Source organism: Diceros bicornis, chromosome 34, assembly GCF_020826845.1.
Source record: "Diceros bicornis minor isolate mBicDic1 chromosome 34, mDicBic1.mat.cur, whole genome shotgun sequence".
NCBI classification, from domain to species: domain Eukaryota; kingdom Metazoa; phylum Chordata; class Mammalia; order Perissodactyla; family Rhinocerotidae; genus Diceros; species Diceros bicornis.
Window position 1 is genome coordinate 13607171 of NC_080773.1, and position 20114 is coordinate 13627284.

The 20114-nt window shown below is 48.4% G+C and overlaps 2 protein-coding genes across 3 annotated transcripts in view; both read right to left on the reverse strand.

The window, feature by feature from the left end:
• Nucleotides 1-257: 257 nt before the first annotated feature.
• FBL (fibrillarin) lies at nucleotides 258-10048 on the reverse strand. 2 transcript variants are annotated; one of them, XM_058529320.1, is made up of 9 exons: nucleotides 9940-10048; nucleotides 5314-5472; nucleotides 5110-5211; nucleotides 4919-5013; nucleotides 3691-3861; nucleotides 2627-2759; nucleotides 1478-1590; nucleotides 487-632; nucleotides 258-359 (listed from the first exon to the last, which is right to left on the reverse strand). In XM_058529320.1, the coding sequence occupies exons 1-9, from the start codon at nucleotides 9947-9949 to the stop codon at nucleotides 335-337; spliced, it is 954 nt and encodes a 317-aa protein (XP_058385303.1). In that variant the 5' UTR covers nucleotides 9950-10048; the 3' UTR covers nucleotides 258-334. The 2 variants fall into 2 exon arrangements, with proteins under 2 accessions (XP_058385303.1, XP_058385304.1); XM_058529321.1 differs by lacking the exons at nucleotides 258-359; nucleotides 487-632; nucleotides 1478-1590 and adding an exon at nucleotides 1783-1894 and having other exon boundaries at nucleotides 2602-2759.
• Nucleotides 10049-17914: 7866 nt separating this feature from the next.
• The window catches only part of FCGBP (Fc gamma binding protein), a 47233-nt gene continuing 45033 nt past the window's right edge, over nucleotides 17915-20114 (reverse strand). The window contains exons 20-21 of the mRNA XM_058531067.1: nucleotides 18209-18471; nucleotides 17915-18084 (exon numbers count right to left, since the gene is read on the reverse strand). Of these exons, the coding sequence (XP_058387050.1) occupies nucleotides 18075-18084; nucleotides 18209-18471 (273 nt within the window). The 3' untranslated portion in view covers nucleotides 17915-18074. The remainder of the gene's footprint in view (nucleotides 18085-18208; nucleotides 18472-20114) is intronic.

Consider the following 20114-nt stretch of genomic DNA (forward strand, 5'->3'; position numbering starts at 1 on the left):
CCCATCTGTCCTTCTCACGTGACCCAGGGCAACACACCGCGCCTGCGCTCAGCGGCGCTTACCGCTGTACATGCGCAGTGAGCTACCAACCCCGCCCAAGCGCCGACAGCCGGGTTACGGCTGCGCAGGAAGCCGCTAGGAAAGGAGCATGCGCTGTGTGACCGGAGGCGCACTCCACCCCACCACTCCGCAAGTTGACCAAGGGCGCATGCGCCTTGTCTTGAGAGGCCGTCAAGCCATCAGCAGCAGACAGGAGCGACGGATGAGTCTTTTAATAGAAAACACACGTATTAACAGTAGCAACACAATCTCGCAATCCCGATGGCGCTGGGCTTCAGTTCTTCACCTTGGGGGGTGGCCTGCGAGAGGAAGGAGACGAGGATATTCAGAGCCTGTCACCACTTTGGGGCACTCCAGCACTACCTGTGCGGCTCCCCCAGCGGGGACAGAGATGTCTGTCCTGGTGGATCCCGGGCCCCTGCTCACCTGTACACACCCACGACCACGGCGTGGTCTCTCTCGTACGGCTCCAGGGTCAGCTGCTCCTGGGGCTTCATGTTCTCCTGCTGCATCTTCTTCACCTCAGAGGCAAACACGGCCTCGGCCGAGGCGGTGGAGTCGATGCAGTTGGCCTGCAGAGGAGAGAGGGTCTGAAGTCTGTGGCAAGGCTGTTTTCCCTGTTCTGTGCTTTTTAAACCAGATGTATTTCTTTTTATTGGCAACTCAGTGAAACTCAGGTTTTGGAAATGTAGGGAAAGACTTCCTTAGAGAAGTTTTCAATTTGGTTTGGACTTGGAAATAGGAAGCCTTCAACAGAGCCCTATGGATCTACAAGCCAGTGTTTAAATTTTACACCGAGGAGTTTTTTCGTCTACTTCCTCTTCTTTAACAATAGTAACAATGCAGCTGAGAATACAAAAACAAATGTCACAAAAGGCCAACAAATGGTGAGAATCTGGTTGAAGGATACACAGGCGACTTCTCTGTATTTCAAAATAAAACCTTTTTTAAAATGCACCTAGCATGGACCTAGAATTTATTTTATACCAGGGTCTGTTCTAAACACTTCATATATATTGATAAATTGAATCCTTACATCAACACTAAAAGAGATAGGACTAATATTTCTATTTTACCAGTGAAGAAACAGGCACACAGGTTAAGTATCTTACTCAAAGTCACTTAATTCAAGCTGGAATTCAAACTCAGATGGTCAGACCCAGCGATCATTCACGTGACCACTACATTCTATTGCATTTTTAAATCCAAAGATTTTTAGTTTTGAAGATGTTCTTCATCATGTGCTATTTGACTTGGGGCAGAGGTGGCTTGTAGGGAGCTGGGTAGGGATAGAGGCTGGGAACAGACTGACTGGATTAAGAGGGGTGGAGACCCCCTTGTAGTGACTGGCTGCTTGCCAGTTAGAGAGCGAGAAAGATACTAGCACCCCATCTTAGACCCCTCCAAGCCCCCGCACCTTAATGGAAATCACAAAGTGTCCTCCATTACGCAGGAAGGTGTGGGCATTCAGGGCTACAATCCGGGTCTGGTCTGGCTGGGCCACGTCGGCAAAGATCACATCCACCATTGCTAGGGAGAAAGAAGCGGCAGTTAAGAGCCAGATCCACTGGATCTTCCCAGCTCCTCTCGTGGGGCCTGCGCCCCATCACCAGCAGGTTTCTGGCAAAGTCTCCTGCCTCCAGTCTCACTTACCCCCACTGATCCCCCTCCCTCCGCGGTGCCTCCAAGATGGGTCCAAAACCCACAGTCACACCATTCATTCATTCCTCTTGTAAATCATGGTTGCCACCTACTCTGTGGCCAGCCCCGGGCCGGGCGTGGGGGACACAGAGACGAGTCAGACCCGGACCCTGCCCTCGAGACGCTCCCGGGTCTGGGGGGGGAGACAGACATGTCATCAAAAAGGCAAGTAAAGGTGAGCACTTACAGGCAAGAGTGTCTGCAGGTTTGTCAAATGAAAACAAGTAGTAGGACAAAGGATATGGTATGAGTGCATGGAAAAAAAATGCACAGAAAGAAAAACCAGCAGAATACAACATAACATTTTTAAGGCAGTGTGATTTAAAAAAATAATAACTTAAAAAAAGGAAAAGATGATGTAATGAAAACTGACTTTTTTAAAACTGGGAAAAGCAGACATCAAATTGTTATCAGTTACCTTTGGGGGTAGTTTATAAGGCCTTCCATTTTTACATTATGCTTTTGAATTTCTTAAAAAACAAAGTCATTAATATTCACAGTGGGCCCCTCCGGGCCTCAGTTTGTGCTTCCTGGGTTATGCTCTCTCCAGGTGATGAGGAGGACCTCTGAAGAAGGCTTTTCTACATAAGCCAGTGTAAAAAGCACCAGTACCAGGAAGTACGGGGGGCTAGGGAGAGGGGCAGGAGATTGGAGGGAAGGAGGCTAGCCGTCAGACATCTGAGACCCTGAACTGGGACCACCACCTCCACAAACTCAGCTGGCTCCCCTACCCTTTGCACCGCTGCAGATGCAAGAGGCCTGCTCATCCACTCAGCTCCATCTGATTCAGGGCTCTGGCGGCCTCTTCCAGGAAACCTGGAGTGGCCTGTCCTACCCTACCTGGGCCAACCCCTGGACCCCTCACCGATGAGCATGCGGTATTTGTGCGGGTGCCGAGCGTCTTCAATGACAGGAATAATGTTGGTCCTCTTCTTGGCCAAGTTAATGAGGTCACGGCCGGAGCGGTGGGAGAACTCAACTGCATAGACCAGACCGTCCTAAAATACATCAAATAATAACATCAATGATACCAGTTCTCATGTATCGAGCACCTACTTTGGGCCCATTCACTGCACGCAGCATCTCTCCAAATCTCCAAATCAAAGTCCTACCATTTAACAACTATTGTTATGTCCATTTTTCAGATGAATACACCAAGGTCCAGAGATGTGAAGTCACTGGCCAAGGGTTATTCAATTCCACTTTGCCTGATCGGAGAGCCCAGGCCCCAATACAGGCTTAATACCAGGAAGCTAGGGCACAGAGATGAAATCTAACAGCTAAGAATATCTGCAGTGGGCCAGGCACTGCTTTAAGCACTTTACGGGAGTTAACTCCTTTAGCTTCACAATAACCCTATTTTCCAGAGGGGTAAACTGAGGCCCAAAGAGGTTAAGTAACTTGCTGAGAACCACTTCACTATTAAATGCCTGCCCCAGAGCCTGGGGTTTTTCACCACTAAATTACACAGCCTATAGGTATGTAGATGAGCTGGGGGTCATGAAGTTGAGACCCACGGGGGCCCTCTAAATAGGGAACCGGTATAGCCACACAGAAATGCAGGTCCAGAAACTGAGACCTCCTGTTCTTTCAGGAGAAACCAGGAGACCAGATTTTAGGGGCATACATTTTTAAAGAGGGCAACCAAAACAAAGAGTCTGGTATCTGTACTCTCAGCTCTGGGCCCCTCTAACATAGTCACCTGGATGCCCAAAGCCCTTCCCTCCGGGCCAAGAACTCAGGAGTGATGCTGAATGAGGCTGTGGAGACCATGTGGTTCAAGCTGCTCCTTTTACTCACAGGCCCTCTGAGAGGGAAGGGCCTGGCTCCAAGCCACAGAGTGCAGGAAGCAGCCTGGGCCTTTCCCTGCCTCCTACGGCACCACCAGCCCATACTTGGCCCCCACCTCCGGCCCCTCCGTCCACTCACCGGGCCTACGATGTCAGAGACGTGGGAGACGGTGGTGCCCGAGGCAGCCCCGAGGTAGAGCACCTTGGCCCCTGGCTTGATGTGGATCTGGTCTACACCGCCCAGGATCGCTGCTGCCAGCTTGGAGCGGAAGGGGTTCCAGGCGCGGTACTCAATTTTGTCATCTCCCTCCTGGGCCGGGAGAGATGGGGATGAAAGTCAGTGCCAGGCTCTTTTGCAAGACCCCACCGCCCTTAACCCTCGGGCCCTCAAAACGGACTGGGCGCTCAATCAGAGAACAAGAAATGAACGTGGGTATACAGCAGTGACCAGGACAGATGCAGTGTCTGCCCTCTCATGGAGGGGACTGTCAGGGAGAAGGCATAGCGACAAGACAGTCAACACAGAGACAGATCATACCAGTAACGGCAAGACCCACGCATTCATTCACCAAGCAGCCACTGTGCCAGCACATGAGTGTGCCAGACCCTATGCCAGGCACTGGGGACACACAGGGAACGAGGCAAAGACCTGCCCTCAAGGAGTAAGTACATACTGAACTGCCTGACACAGACAGCACAGCAGCCAGTGACAGGTGCCAGGGGAAAGAGCAAGTGGGCAAGAAGCGTGAAGTGTGGGGAGCAGGGCGAGGGCCAGGTGAAAATGCGCAAGGGAAGAGCCGAGGAGACACCTGGCGTGGAGGTGAAGGAGGTGAGGGGCCATTCGTTATCTGGGGCAGCGCACTGCAGGCAGCAGAAAGGCCCCAAGGCACGAGCGTGCCTGGCCCTAAAGAAATGATGCAGGATGACAGGGCGGGGGGTGGGCGGTGAGGGCTGCTCTCCACAGACAGGGTGGTGCCAGGTGGCCTTGGGAGAAAGACAAGGTGATACGTGACAGAGATGCTGGTGATGAAAGGGAACCAGTCACGCAGAGCTGGGAGAAGAGTATTCCAGGCAGAGGGAACAGCAGGGGGGGTCAGTGTGGCTAGAAGACACTCGGCCAGGGGGCCAGTGGGAGGAGACGAGGCCAGTGGGGAGGGGAGCTAGAAGGCGCAGGGTTTTCCAGGCCGCACTGAGGACTTGGGACTTTAATCTGAAGGCATTGGGGAGGGGAGCACATGATATGACTTATGTATTAAGATGGTCCTCTGGCTGTCGAGTGTGGGACACATGGTGGGGACAGGGAGACCAGACTGCCAGTCACACCATTGGCTGGGGCCCTGTGGCTTGGACAGGGGCCCAGGTCTCACCGAAATCGAGACTCTCTTCTCTCCGTAAACTGATTCTCCAGGGACCAGATTCTTGGTGACGAGAGCATCTTCCTTTCCTCGACAAATGAAGACCCCTGAGTGAGACGACCAACGCAGGGGTGAAGACTCCGGGCTGCACCTCACCCTACCCCACCCCTACCCTCAGCGGGTTCCCTACCTTCCTCACTCACCCTCATGCCGGTGAGGTTCCACCATCACATTCTTTCCCGACTGGTTTCCTCTTTTTCCTCCCCGACCGCGACCCCGGTTGCCACCAGAATGGAACCCTCCACCTACAAGGCAGAGATGCAGTGAGAGAGGGAGACCACACATCTCTTCCCTCCCTGTTCCCCAAGCCCAAGCCTCCTCCATCACATCTCCCCAACCTCACTCACCACCTCTTCCTCCACCTCCTCCTCCTCCTCCTCTGCCACGGCCCCTAAAGCCTCCACCTCGACCTCGGCCTCCGCCAAAGCCTCCTCGGCCTCCGCCGCGACCGCCACGGTCACCAAAGCCCCCTCGGCCACCGAAGCCACCCCCACGGGGGCTGAAACCTGTGGCGAAAACAGAACCAGGAATCAGGACAATGAACTCAAGTAGTTACTCCTACACCTCTACTCAGGAAACTGGAGAAACGTCCACGTTGCACCAGGAGACATGTCCATCAGCAGAGTGGACAAATAATATGGGGAAAATTCACAATCAACAATGAAAAGGATCAATAGTTACACACGACAGATAAATCTCAGAATCATAACATTCAGTGAAAAGGCAAGTGCAAGAAAACCACATCCACATAATATCCTTTTCATAAAGTTCGGCAACAACTAAAATTCAACGATGCTATGCTGGATTGATTGATATATGCGGTAACCCATGCCACCCACCCCCCAAAAAGAGGCAAGGGAATGATAACTGCGAAACTCATGACCTTGGGTGGCGGGAGGGAGAAATTATGGGGTTAGGATGGGGAAGAGTATATAGGTCGACGTAGGTTACTGTCAATATCCTGCTTTCTTTGGTTGGATAGCAGAGTCGCAGAAGTCATTCTATTTTCCATATTAATTAGTCTGAAAAAGAGCGAACACTGCATGTGTGCATGCACCGTGGCAGAAGGGTCCTCCAGACTCTGGAAACATCTTCGTGCCCTCCCACTCCTGACCTCATGCCTGGAAGAAAAGCGCCCACTCCCAAACAGGGGGGAGGAGCTTGGAATGATGTCTTTCCTTCTAACTGATCTCTCGGCTTCCAAGGCTGCAGAAGTCTCTCACAGCTCAGGGAAAAAGAAGAAAAAAACCTGAATTGTCTTTCATGGATGGGCAACAGTTCTTAAGCAGTTTAGGGCTTGTCAACAAGATGTAAAGTTTAAGAAAAAGAAAAAGATTTGGAGAGACTTTATTTTCATCACTTCAGGAGAAAGCAAACATTGTTCACTTCACGGAGCACAAAACAATGTTGGGAGCAGACAGAATTCTGGTGCTAACAGATTGAATATGTGACTTTTCTGTGTGGGTTTCAAAAGCTCTGCAGTACCATTCAGAAAAACTACGAGTTATAAGACAATAGCGTGAAAATGAGTGATGGTTTAAAATGATCTCACCTGATGTAAACTAGTCACTAGTACACTTGCTCAAGTTTTTGTAAAGGTGCATTGTATTCACACTCTGAAAGCTTCATGCATCTGAATGGCGTTAAAGATGAAAAGGTGGAATTTCTAATCGCTATTCCTAATTTGATTGTTAAAAATGAACAGTTTCAAACTCCTCACGTAACCAAGAGCTGTCTGCCTTTATCGTCTCCCCCTCTACAGCCTACTGTCCACGGAGCAGCTAGTGACGGAGTTGTTTAAAACAGCAAACAGCAAATCAGATCTCAGCATCCCCTGTCCGAATCCCTTCCATGGTTTTCCATCACATTCAAAATGAAATCAAAATTCCTTTCCCTGGCTTCCAAAACCCTATATCAGTGGGTCTCCCCTTTGGCTAATCCCTGGAACCTAGAGATTCTGATTGAACTGTCTGGGCTAGGGGCCGGGGCCTGGGCTTCTTAAAGTTCCCCCGGGGATTCTAATGTGTGGCCCAAACTGTGAACTCCATCACAAGGCCCTGGCTTCTGCTGACTTCTGACTGCGCTCTCTCTATCCTGGGCCCCACGCTCTTCCTCTCCAAGAACAAACTCGCTCTCCGGCATCTAAAGCTTTAACATCTGCTGTCCCCCTGCCTGGCTCCTGTGGACACGTGCTAGGCCCACCTCCTTCCCTGCACTCAGGTCTCTGATTAAATGTTCCTTCCTCAGACAGGCCTTCTCTGCTACCCCACCTTTCCCGTGCTTGCTCGTTCTTCCTATCGATGACCACACACGGCGTTTTTAATATTATCACCGCCTGCCTCCTCCACCAGAATCAAGCTCCAAAGAGACAGGCATGTTTAATTGTTTTGGTCAGCGCAGCATCCCCAGCACCGTGCGCAACACCTGACACCAAGCAGGGGCTTGGTAAACATTCAATGAGCTGTCTGTGATAACCCTTAGATCCCTGGGCTCTGCTCCTGCAGAGAGCACCCTCTCTGTTCATTCAGAAAGCAGGTGATCAGATGGTGACCAGAGCCCTGGCCCCTCCCCTCAAGCAGCTCATGTAGTCCATCCAGCGAGATGGCCACGCAATTCACGACCCTAGAGAGCAGGGAAGGTTTGTGGGAGTCTTGAAAACTTCACCTATAAGACGGAGATATGGAGATAACACAGTGCTCACCTCAGGGAGTTGTCAAGAGTAAATGACTTAATACACACAAAGCACTTCACCTAATACACTGCCTGGCACACAGTTTGCCTGGCACACAGTTTGAATTATTCAAACTCGGGGGAATGAGTCCCCCCTCCCTCCTACTTAGGAAGAAACCACTAGGCCTAAGAGGTTCTCAACCCAGGCCCGAGGAACAGAGACCTGGGAAGTGTGGGCACGGCATGGGGGACAATGGGCACGAAGGTAAATTTGCAGTCCCAGATACTCAAAGCATAGCTTAATCCATTTCAGGTCCTGGGGCTCTTAGAAAAAGGTACTCAAAGTACCCATTGCTCAGAAAAACACATATTCACACACATTTTTCTAGAAGTTTTTGGTGGAGGGTCCACAGACCCCCTGGTTTAAAGCTGCTCTCCTCCCACAGCTGTGCCCATCTCAAAAACGGCAACTCCATCCTTCCAGCTACACACGCAAAAGCCCTTAGTTATCCTTAATTCCTCTAGCTCACACCCACATACAAGCTGTTGGCTCTGTCTTCAAAATATATTCCCAAATCATGACGATTTGTCAATCAGGTCCACTGCTCTCACCCTGGTCCAGGCCACATCATCTCCTAGTAGACTACAGCACCAAACTTCCACCCATGTGCCCATGTCCACTCTTGCTCCCCAAAAGTCTTATACACACAGAAGCAAGAGGGATCCTTTTAAAAGTGTCAATCAAGTCTAACTGACAGCATCCCTGCTCAACATCTCCCAAAGGCTTCCTCTCATTCAGACTAAAATCATTCCCGCAGAGCCGATTCCTGAAACCTGGTAGATTTACTTTTACCACTTCATATCCTAACGCAACGGAGGAAGGGTTGGGAGGAAGGTGTATCCTCCATTCCTGGGGGGAATCAGACCACAGGGTGCCTGCAGGGATACCAGGGTCTCAGGACATACAGAGCCTGGCACCTCCCACCCCACTTCATCAGTAGCTCCCTGAACATTGAAGAGAAAGAGAGCCTGGGAGGGGGCATGGATTCACAAACCCCACCCCCGCAATGACCCCATCTCTCCGCACACCAGAACAAAAAAAAAAGAAAAAAGAAAACCTGTACTAGGAAAATAGACCCGTTTGATCACAGTGGAAGATTTCCTCAGCTCCAGTGGAGAAAGTTGTGGGGAGGGGTATGGCCTGACTTAGGAAGAGCTGAGACACCAGGGAGAAAGACCCTAATTTTGTTCCCCTTGAGAAGATAAAGATAACAATTAGAGCCAATACTATTATATGGCAAGCCCTGTGCTATTTTTTCCCCAGCTTTATTGAGACATAATTGACATACAACATTGTCTAAGTTTAAGATGTACAACCTGTTGATTTGATACACTTCTACACTGTGAAATGATTACCACCATGTATTATTTTTTGTTAACATGATCTCACTAAATTATAACTGGGAGCCATTTTATTGCTGAGAAAACTGAGGCTCTGAGAGGTAAAGCCATTTGCCCAAGGTCACACAGTAGGTTAAGAAGCAGAGCCAGGATTGAAACTTTGAACCGAGACCCTTCAGCTGTCAAAGCCAAGGCTCTCATCATTACACCATGAGGGAGGTGGGGTGGGTTCATCAGAATCTCAGGGAAAATCGAAAGGATAAAAGCACTTATGCCCTGTGACTACCTCCCCCCTCCCCCACGCTAATCCTATCCTGGGCTTGTGAAGTTTCATCTCACCGCTGAGTTGAGAATCACTAGGCCCAGGATCTCTACTCCATCCTCAGGGACCCGCCTCCTCGGAAGAGTCGAGAGCGGGAACGTGGGCCAGACAGGGCCACACGCTATAAGGCGGGAGTCCTCATCCACTCCGGCCCTCTCTGAGAAGCTGGGTTGGGGGCTAAGGGGACGGTGGGAGCGGCGGCGATACGGGAGGCAAACGGGGGCCTCGCAGACCCAGCACGAGGGACTCGCCACCTCCAAACCAAGACATGTTCCCAAACCCATGCCCAGAGATCCCAGACCCCAAACGCTTGGATCCAGACTCTGGGTCAGTATCCCCGACTGCCGCCCCCGGCCCAATGTCCAAGACCCCTAACGACGGCCTCAGTGAGATGAATCCCAGTTCAGGACCCTCCAGTTCCAGGGACTCACGACCGTGACCTCCCCCTCCCCACACGAGACCGGATCCGAGCCCAGAACCCCTGCCCTGAGGCCAAGGACCCCCCACTCCGATTCCGGCCTGGGACCCCGATTCCCGCCAGGCCCCAGTCCCTGACCCTCGACCCCAACCCTGGCCGCACCTGGCCTCATGGCGAGAGCGGAGTTGCCCGGCTCACGAGCCTGCCGCGTCCGGAACTCCACGAGCCCGGGGATTTCGCACGTGGAAAAGAGCGCACGCGCGCGGCGACGTACGGGGCGTGACGCAACCACGCAGCCCCGCCCCTCGGAGGCCAGCTCCGCCCGGAGCCCGGCGCCTGTGCTGTGGGCGGGGATTCCCGAGCCTCGTCGCTCTCCACGCTGTTTTGACCTGTGCAGCGATCGGTACCCTAAACACACTTCCCGCTTCCCCATCACCGGTTCGAGCACCCCGGTAAAGAGGGATCATCTCCCAGCCTTCGCACGGGCCGTGCCCTCGGCCCCTCTTCTCTATTCCTCGTTAGCTCCCAAAGGTCCCCTCTACACCCAAAAGCCTTTGTGATCCATTTCCACTCCCCAAGAACAGGGACCGACCGACTCTGGGCTCCCATTCATACACTCGAAAAGCATTTATTGTGCGCCTTGTATGTCCCCGGCACTATGCTAGGCGCTGGGAATACAGCAGTGAACAAGACATAAAAATCCCCACCCTCCTGGAGCTCGTCTTCTAATGGGAGAAACAGACGCCAAACAAGTTATTAGAAGGCAGGGAAGGGAGATAGGGACTGGTGTGTGTTGTGTGTGGAGGGAGTGACATTTCTCGTAGGGTGGTCAAGGAACGCATCAGGTGACTTTTGAGCAAAGAGCTAAAAGGAGGTAAAGGAGTGAGCAGATTCTGCATAAGTATTGAGAATTTTGTGATTTGTAATTTTATAAATTAACATTCATGCCTATATTCATTCCACAAAGCAAAACAAATGCTACTATGAAAAATTCCTTAAAACCTCCAGGAGAGTCCACTAGTCTGTTCCATTCATTGCTGTATCACTCAGTACCTAGAACAGAGCCTGGCACAGAGTGAGTGCTCAGTAAATGTCTGTTGAATGAATGAATGAACCCATGCTGTTTTACATTCTCTGTGCAGGGTGTTCCAGCCGTACAGAAACATTCCTGAAAATTTGTTTAAATATTAAGATGGAAAATCTGCTGAGTCTATTCTGGATATCCAGGAGCTGCATAGTACTTCAAATGGCTCCAATTCAGGAGGATGTTACCTACTTCTTATGGCTTTTACTGTTTGCCTTCCAATTAAAACATTTTTTTTTCTAAAGGACAAAAACAGTCAGGCTACAGTGCAGATTTAGGGTTGCCAGCCCTATTTTCTGGAATCCTGGCACCATTTCCTGGCTCTGAGGTATTTCACCTGCCAACTTGCTCTGCAGACCTGAAATTGGCACTATCAGTGAGTAGTTAGTGGGTGCCGGCTGGTCTTTTCCTGTGTGTGTGAGGAAGATTGTCCCTGAGCTAACATCTGTGCCAGTATTCCTCTATTTTGTATGTGGGACGCCGCCACAGCATGGCTTGAGGAGCAGTGTGTAGGTCTGTGCCTGGGATCTGAACCCGCAAACCCCGGGCTGCTGGGGCAGAGTGTGTGAACTTAACCACTATGCCACCAGGCTGGCCCCACCAGCTGGTCTTGTGCTGGGGACACAATGGTGACTGAAAGAGTCCCATGCCTTGCCCTCCTAGAACTGCCAGTCCAGTGGGGGAGACAGACAGGTCTCAGACAGTGTCAACCCAGAGTGGTGAGGGCCAGAATGGGGGAGGTACAGGCAGAATGGTCAGGGCTGGGAGGGGGAGCCATTGAGGGCTTTTCCCTATATCTCTCATATCCTCAGCTCCCTCTGAGCCTTCCTTTTACCTTCCTGCTCTAACCACAACCTAGCTCTCCCCTGAAGACATGCCGTTCTGTGCAGCCCTTCCAAGCAGGAGCTGTTTTCTCCTCCTTGCTCTTTGCCTTTCTCTCTGCCTCCTCCCTAAGCCCCTAATTTTGAACCTTATACTATAGCACCTGCTCTCATTCTTGCTGCTAGCTCTATCAACTCCCAGCTCACTTCATCATTTTGGCTCCAGGCTCACTGCCACTCAAGCTGCTCTGATCATAATTCTTGGTGATTTCCATATTCAGGTTGATGCTTCTGGGACGGTTCTGGCCTCTCTATGCCTTAATCTCCTCTCCTCTAGTGATCTTGTCCTCCACCCAACCCTTCCTTCCCACGGTCACACCTAGACTTTGTGCTGGGGACACAATGGTGACGATGAGGGAGAAAGACCAGTCCCCAGATAGTGACAACTCCAAAACTGCAGCCCTTTGTGCAAAATAAGAAAGGAAACCTCAACTAAATTGGAGTCTGGAAGGCCTGCAGGGGGCGCTCTCATGCCCTAGCATATATCATTAATTATTTCAAACAGGAAATGGCTTAGCTTGCATCTCCGACAGGAAGTACAATTACTGTACTACTGAAGGAAGATTTTTCTCCCCACCCGGCAACAGCCCAGCCAATGAGAACCGCCAGTGAGAAGCCATTGCCACCCTGAACTGTTACTTTCTCCCAATGGACTTTCCTTTAGAACAGCCCCTCCCCACTCCTTTTTCTGTACAAAAGTGAGCTTCTTTCCTTTGTTTTCTGGATTTGCCTATGGTTCACCATAGTGTGCACATCCCAAATTGCAATTCTTTTGGCTATTCCTGAATAAACTCATTTTGAGGGTAAAATAACAGCCAAATTTTCCTTTTAGGTTGACACTCTGCAGAATCTCAGATCCATGCATCTCACTGTCTGCCCATTGCCTCCTGTCTCTCTAGCCCACTCCCTCTAGAGCTATTGCTCCAATGATCCTTCAGCTCCACCAGTTCATTTAGCTGACTGCCTTTTCCCTGTCCCTCACCTCCCCATGACCATACCACTCCCACCACCCAGCCTGAGTCCCCATCCATCATGATCACCACTCCCTTGCTCACACCTTCACAATATGTGCTCTTTTCTAACTTTGTCTTTTTCACCCAGTTGAGTCCACTGTCCACCTCCCCTGCACCTGCACCCTGGCAGCTGGATGTGGATGGAGAAAAACTCACACCCACTCTGGCTGGTCTCACTTTGGATTCATGACCACAAACCCGATGGGCCCTAGTGCTGCCCAGCCATCCTATCACATGTCCCTAATCCACTCAGTCTCCCATTTTATTTTTTTCCCAATTGGTAGTATTGGTAACATGTGTTAACTTTTAAATGCTTTGTTAAGGCATAATTCACATACCATAAAATCCACCTGTTTTAAGTGCACAGTTCAATGAATTTTAGTAAACTCATACAGTCGTGCGACCATCACTGCGATCCAGTTTCAGAACAATTCCATTATCCCATTTCATACAAATGGAATCATGCAATATGTAGTCTTTGGTGTCTGGCTTTTGTCGCTTAGCATCATGTTCCATGTTGTTGCATGTATCAGTCATTCATTCCTTTTTATTGCTGAGGATTCCATTGTATGGATACACCACATTTTGTTTATCCATTCATCTATTGATGGGCATTTGATTTGTTTCCAGTTTTTGATTATTATGAATAATGCTGCCATGAACGTTCATGTGTTAATATTTGTGTGGACATGTGATTTCATTTTTCTTGAGAAGAGTCCTAGGAGTCAAATGGCTGAGTCATATGGTAAGAGTATGTTTACCTTTTTAAGAAACTGACACACTATTTTCCAAAGTGGTTGGACTTGCTTGAAGGATTATTTTACACTTTCTCCTTTCTCATTAAACCTCAGAACCTTCTCCTCCTTTCTTACTCTTAGATGATGACTTTGCTTCCCACTTGAATGAGAAGATAGAAGTAATCACAAGAAAACTTTAATATCCTCCCATCGCCATATCTGCCATCCAACTGTCCCTGTTACTTCATATGCTGTATAAGAAAAGTGTTTCTGTACTTACACACTTCACTTCTGACACCAAATGCATGAGTTTACCACACCAAGCAATTCTCCAATTCTCTGCAGACTCCAACTGGCGTCCTACAATTTAGTTCAATTTGGACACTACCCGGAGTTAGCGCAGACCCCACAGGTTAAGGGCTCAGCCCCACAAGACTGCCCCCACTTCAGACACCAATGGCAAGTCCAGGCCACCCATACTTCTGGCTATAAATCAGGAGAGCCCACGACCCCTTCCTCTGTTCAACAATTTGCTGGAACAGCTTATAAGATTCAGGAAAAAGGATACAACTCAGGAACAGCCAAATGGAAGAGATGCGAAGGGCAAGGAATGGGGGAAGCAGCGCGGAGCTACCATTCCTTCTCTGGGCGTGCCAGCTTCTGAGCACTTCAACGTGTTCACCAACCCAGAAGCTCTCCAAACCCAATTGCTTAGGATTTTTATGGATCTTTCATTACAAAGGCATGATTGATTAAATGGTTAACCATTGATGATTAACTCAATCTCCAGTCTACCTCCCCTTCCCAGAGGTGGGGGTGGTGGTGCTGAAAGTTCCAACCCTCTAATCACGTGGTTGGTCTTTCTGGAGCATTTTTCAGCTTAACACAAGACATCTCAAATTTAACGTACAGCAGGTGCTCAAACACATTTGTTGAATGAATGAAGGAATGGCCACGGCGGGGTCATGAGGGCTAGTGTTGCAAACATCTTTCAGTGAAAAAACAGATTAGGACCAAGTATGCAGAACTCTTCAGAGGCTGTTATGACTGAGACCTTTACGACTTGATTAATTTAAAAAAATTTATAACAAAATTTTAAATCCAAAAGTAGAGAATATAAGAAACTCCATTTACTCCTCACCCAGCCTCAATGACTGTCAACACTTTGTCAGCCTTATGTATGGCCCCACTTTTTTTTTTCTGCTAGAGTATTTTAAAGCAAATCTCAATATTATGCCATTTCACTTTCATATACTTAAGTATGTATCTCAAGAAAAGAGAAGAGCATGTATCTCAAGAAAAGAGAAGAGGATGTTTTCTTACATTATTACACTTAACAAAATTAACAAGGAGTCCTTTATATAATCTAATAACATGTCCATATTTATATTTACTCAATGGTCTAAAAATGTGATTTTTAAAAATTGCTGCTTGTTCAAATCAGAGTCCAAACAAGTTCCCCTCATTTGATTGTTCTCTGTCTCTCTCTCCGTCTCTCTCTCTCTCACACACACAAACACAGACACACACACACACACACTCATTTTTTGGCTAAGAATCTTCAGAGAGTATAATTCATTGTTTTAAACGGTTTTTTGGAAGTACAACACACCTACAGAAAAATATATGTAACTGTGCAGGTTTATGAGTTAATCACAAAGGGAACAATCCACCTAACCACCACCCAGGTCAACAAATAGAACATTACCAGTACCCGACAAGCCCCCTTGTGCCTCTCCTCGTAGCTCTCTTATTATGTACACGGTTCTAACTTTGCTTTCTTCACTTCATAATATATCCTGGAGATCCCTCCAAAACAGTGTATAGAGAGCTTTGGTATTTTTCATTCATCTGCATAGTTGTCCATCATGTAGATGAACCATCGTCTATTCAACCAGTCCCCTACTGACAGACAACTGAGTTGTTCCAATCTTGTCCATTATGAAGAGCGCTGCAATGAACAGCCTTGGGCTTACATCCTTTTACTGCCATTGTATCTTTGGGTTAGATTCCTGGTAGAGAGACTGCTGGGTCAATACTGCTGGTAATTTTGCCAGATACTGCCAAATTTCCCTGCATTGGATTTATACATTTTGCATCCCCACTGGTAACATACAAAAGTATTCTCTTCCTCAGAGCCTTGTCAATAAATTATATTGTCGAGTTTTTGTATTTTTGCCTATCTGATAGGTGAAAAGTGGTGTCTTGGGGTAGTTTAATTTGCATTTCTCTTACTGTGGGCAGGATTAAGCATTTCTTTTATTTAAGTGCCATTTGTATCTCTTTTTCTATGAAATAGTCAGATCTTTTGCCTATTTTTCTATTGGATTCTTGCTTTTTCTTCTCTATTTTTAGGACCTCTCGATTCTCTTTCTTGAAAGGAAATTGAGCCTGGGTGCGACTCAACAGCAAGAATCAGGGGAAGAGACTGGCTTTGGTGACAGACGTATCTCGATTCAAATCTAGCCTCCATCATTACAAGCTGTTTGCTCCTGGGCAAGTTATTTATCCTCACTAAGCCTATTTCTTTATATCTATACTCATTTTGCAGGGTTGTTGTGAAGCTCAGAAATACCGTACATGAATAACTTGACATACTGAATGCATTTAACATATTTAGATTTCTTTTTCTGTCAATTGTCTGTTTATATCCTCAACCCATTTTTTCTAATTGGGCTGTTGTCTTTTTCTTATTGATTTGAAGGAGCTCTTTGCATATGGTGGATATTAATCCTTTATTAGGTATGTTGCAAATCTTTCCTCTAAGTTTGTTGTTGGTCATTTACTCAATCAACAAATATATACTGAGCATCTACTCTTTGCTAGGTGCTGGGGATAAAGTGGTGAATGAGGCAGATACAGTCTCTGCTCTTGAGTTATTTCTAATTGGGCAGAAAGTCAAATGAAAGTAATTTTAAAGTGTAATAAATGCTACGAAGGGAGGAGGAAAGCAAGCAAGGGTCTGGGATAGAGGGTAACAGAGGGAACCCACTTTAAGTGAGGTGGTCGTGGAAGGCCTCTCTAAGGTAGTAACATGAAAGCTAACATTTGAAGGATGAGAAGCAGCTAGTCACGTAATGAATGCAGGGAACATCATACGGCAAAGGACTGAAATGGGAAAACCTGGCAGGTTCAACACAGTTGAAAGCTGAAAGATCAGTTTCCCAAATCCTAACTGGCAGGAAGGACAGGGATAGGAGATGAGTCAGAAGAGGTTGGCAGGGGACTTGTCGGACAAGGTGAAGGAATTTGATTTTATTATAAGAGAAATTTACAGCTAATAGTCCTATTTATACGTTAGGAAGAGTCGTCTAGTGGTGGTGAGGATGGATCACAGGAGGGGAAGAGTAGATAGTAGGCTACTGGTGTCATCGACATGAGAGAGGATGACGGCTGCACCAGGTGCCAACGTGAGCAGGATAAGAAGGGCAGGCAGAGCTTAGGTATGTTTTCATAATAATCCAACGGGATTCGTTGATGAACTGAATGAAAGGCAAAGGGGAGAGGTGAATCAGAAGAATTCCCCATTTTCTGGCTGCTAGACTGAGTACTGGTAGTGCTATTCACTGAGACGGAGAAGACCATCATGGGAAGGGCGGGGACAGGTTTGGAAGTCAATTTTTGACTTGAGGATTGGATGAACACTCCAATCCTCACTCCAACTCCATGAAGTAGGTCTGGTCATTAACTCTAAATATGATGTATTGACTGAATGTTGGTGTCCCCTTAAAATTCATATGTTGGAACCTAATCCCCAATGTGATGATACCTGGATGGTATTTTGAGGTATTTGGGAGGTGATTACATCATGAGGGTGGAGCCTCCATGAATGAGATTAGCGCCCTTGAAAGACGTCCCAGAGAACATCCTTGTCCTTCCGCCACGTGAGGGCACATAACACAGCTATCTATGAACCAGGAAGCAGCCTCTCACCAGAGAGCCTTGGTGGCTTGATCTTGGACTTCCCAGTCTCCAGAACTCTGAGAAATAAATTTCTGTTGTTTATAAGCCAGCCAGGCTATGGTATTTTGTCACAGCAGCCCAAATGGACTAAGATATATGAGGAAACTGAGTGACAGAGAAATTAACTTGCTAGGGTTATAAATGATAAAGCTAGAATCTATTGATCTCTCTTTCCATTTTCTACTCCTTCCCTCCAACCAATAGTTCATCTTCTCATCCATCCATGCTTCTAATCATCCATTTCCCTATCTTCCCATTTCCCCACCCATCCCTCTCTCAATCCACCCATCTATGTCTCTATCCATCCATCCATCCATCCATCCATCCATCCATCCATCCATCCTCTCACCCACTAATAAATACACATCATGTGCCAGATTCCTCAGACATATGACACCTGCTATGCAGGAAGGAAAGTCAGGGATGAGAAGGCATAAGACAAACACATTGGCACGTTGCTTAGCTTAAGATATTTATTCAGTGCTCTCACAGTTGGCCTCAGTGGCTCAGCCAAGGGGTAGAGCAGAGTAGGGACACACAGTGACAGAGTGCATCCTTCAGTTATTGCAGCCTCCAGGGGGATCAGGTCCTGAAGTCTTCATTCCCAGTGGATGACTGATCAGTTGTGACTGCAAGAGTCAGACACTTAGCATTTCCTCTTGCAGACTGAGCACCCACCCTGACTGCCCCCTTCCCACGAGGACCCAGGTGACCCTGCCCCAAGCAGCCTGGCTTCCATGCTACACCCCTTACCATGGTGAGAAGTCCTGCGCTCTCCAGCTCTCCAGTGTTATCTTCCCCTGGGAGTCATTGGTCTGGTCCCCATCAAAGTTTCCGCAGGCCCCACACAGTTTCCCAGCATGCTCGTCGCTGACCATCACAGCCAGCTGCCCATCAGTGCCAAGCCACACTCGGACTCCTGCATTCTGATGGACTAGCACGGAGCCATCGGGATTCTGACTCACGGACACAGATGTTAACACCTCGACTGGGAGATCCACTTGGAGACCATTCACCTGGTGGTGGTGGCGGGGGAAACACAGAGGTGAGGCCAGAGCCACAGAACAGCTGGGGTGTTACCGGGATGGAGACTCCAGGCAAGATAACAAGTTTGAGGGGCAAAAGCAGAGAGGCAAGCGCTGAAAGAGAAGAAGACCTGGAGAGATGGATATATAAGATGGTAGCAGATCTGGACGGATGGATAGAAGGACAGAGAGTGGATGGATGGAGAGACGGATCAGTGGATAAACAGACATGCACACAACATGCCAAGGTCGGCCGGGGCCTGGAGGAAGCGCTTAGTACCAGACAGACAAACAAACAAACAAACTCCAGTGTAATCCCCTCTGGTTCTAGCTTTCAAAATAAAAGAAACCTTGAGCATGTCCTGTAAGTTACTGGTTCCCTAACAAAAGCAACTTCAGCCCTTATTTTTTCAATGCTGATGTCTGAAGACAAGTAATGGCCTGGCAAGTATAATAACCATGTGAGAAAATTACCGTTTCTCTATCATAGGCTGTGGACTCAGTAACCTTGGTAACCTTGTGAGTTTTTTCCTTTAAATAACTGTTGTCTGTTTTCATTGATGAGTTAATCTTTCTAAAGTTAGACTCCCTAGCTAACCTTCTTTGAAAGAAGAGTTCTTTTTTTCTAAATGCTTTTGTATCTGAGTCTTCCTCTGCCAGATGATTGGAGAGATAAGGAGATAGATAGGAAAGATAGGTGGATAGATCTGAAAAGATGGATAGATGGATGGGTGGGTGGATGGATGGATGGATGGATGGATGGGTGGATGGATAGGTGGATGGGTGGGTGGATGGGTGGGTGGATGGGTCAGTGGGTGGATGGCTGGGTGGGTGGATGGGTCGGTGGGTGGATGGATGGATGGGTGGGTGGCTGGGTGGATGGATGGATGCATGGGTGGGTGGATGGATGGGTGGATGGGTGGGTGGGTGGGTGGATGGATGGATGGGTGGGTGAAAGAAAGGAGGGAAGGAAGAAGGGAAGGAGGGAGGGAGAGAGGGGAAAAAGGAAAGAGAGGTGGAAGAATAGATGGCTGGAAGGAGGGAGAGAAGAAGGAAGGATGGATGCAGTGAAGGGTAGCTAGAGAGGTGGATGGAGAGTTTCACCAGGCTCCAAGCTTCGAAAGTCTGAGAACTGAGTCTGAGTCATCTGTGTTACCCAGCACACGGCCTGGTGCAGAGGGAACAGGGCTGAACGTGTTCACAAAACCAAACTCTTCCTGGGTACCCTCTAGGTACCAGACTCTGATCTGGGTCCTGGTGACAAAGTGATGACCAAGACGGACAGGATCCCTGCCCCCAGAGGATTATACTCTAGTGATGGAGAAAGGAACAAACACAAACAAAGAAACAATGGTAACTTCAGAGAGTGAGAGCACTGGGCCTGGGATGGAGAGGGAGAGCTTCTGTAGGCAGTGAGGCAAGACCTCTCTGCAGAAGCAGTGCTGAAACTGAGACCTGAGAGGTGAGAAGGAGCCAACTCTTAGAAAATCTGGGAGAAGAGCATTGCAGCAGTGGGAACGGCAAATGTGAAGGCCCCAAGGTGGGAACATGCTGGGTCTGCTGTACAAAGAGTACAAAGGCCAGCTTGGCCTATTCTCAGCACAGCTAACAAGGGAAGGAGATGTAGGAAACGA

Excerpts from the sequence above, each read along its gene's own strand:
- FBL (XM_058529320.1), bottom strand. Across the intron at positions 1,591-2,626 it reads CAAATACCGCATGCTCATCG|CAATGGTGGATGTGATCTTT; the intron begins GTGAGGGGTCCA and ends CTTTCTCCCTAG. Across the intron at positions 633-1,477 it reads ACTTTGTGATTTCCATTAAG|GCCAACTGCATCGACTCCAC; the intron begins GTGCGGGGGCTT and ends TCTCCTCTGCAG.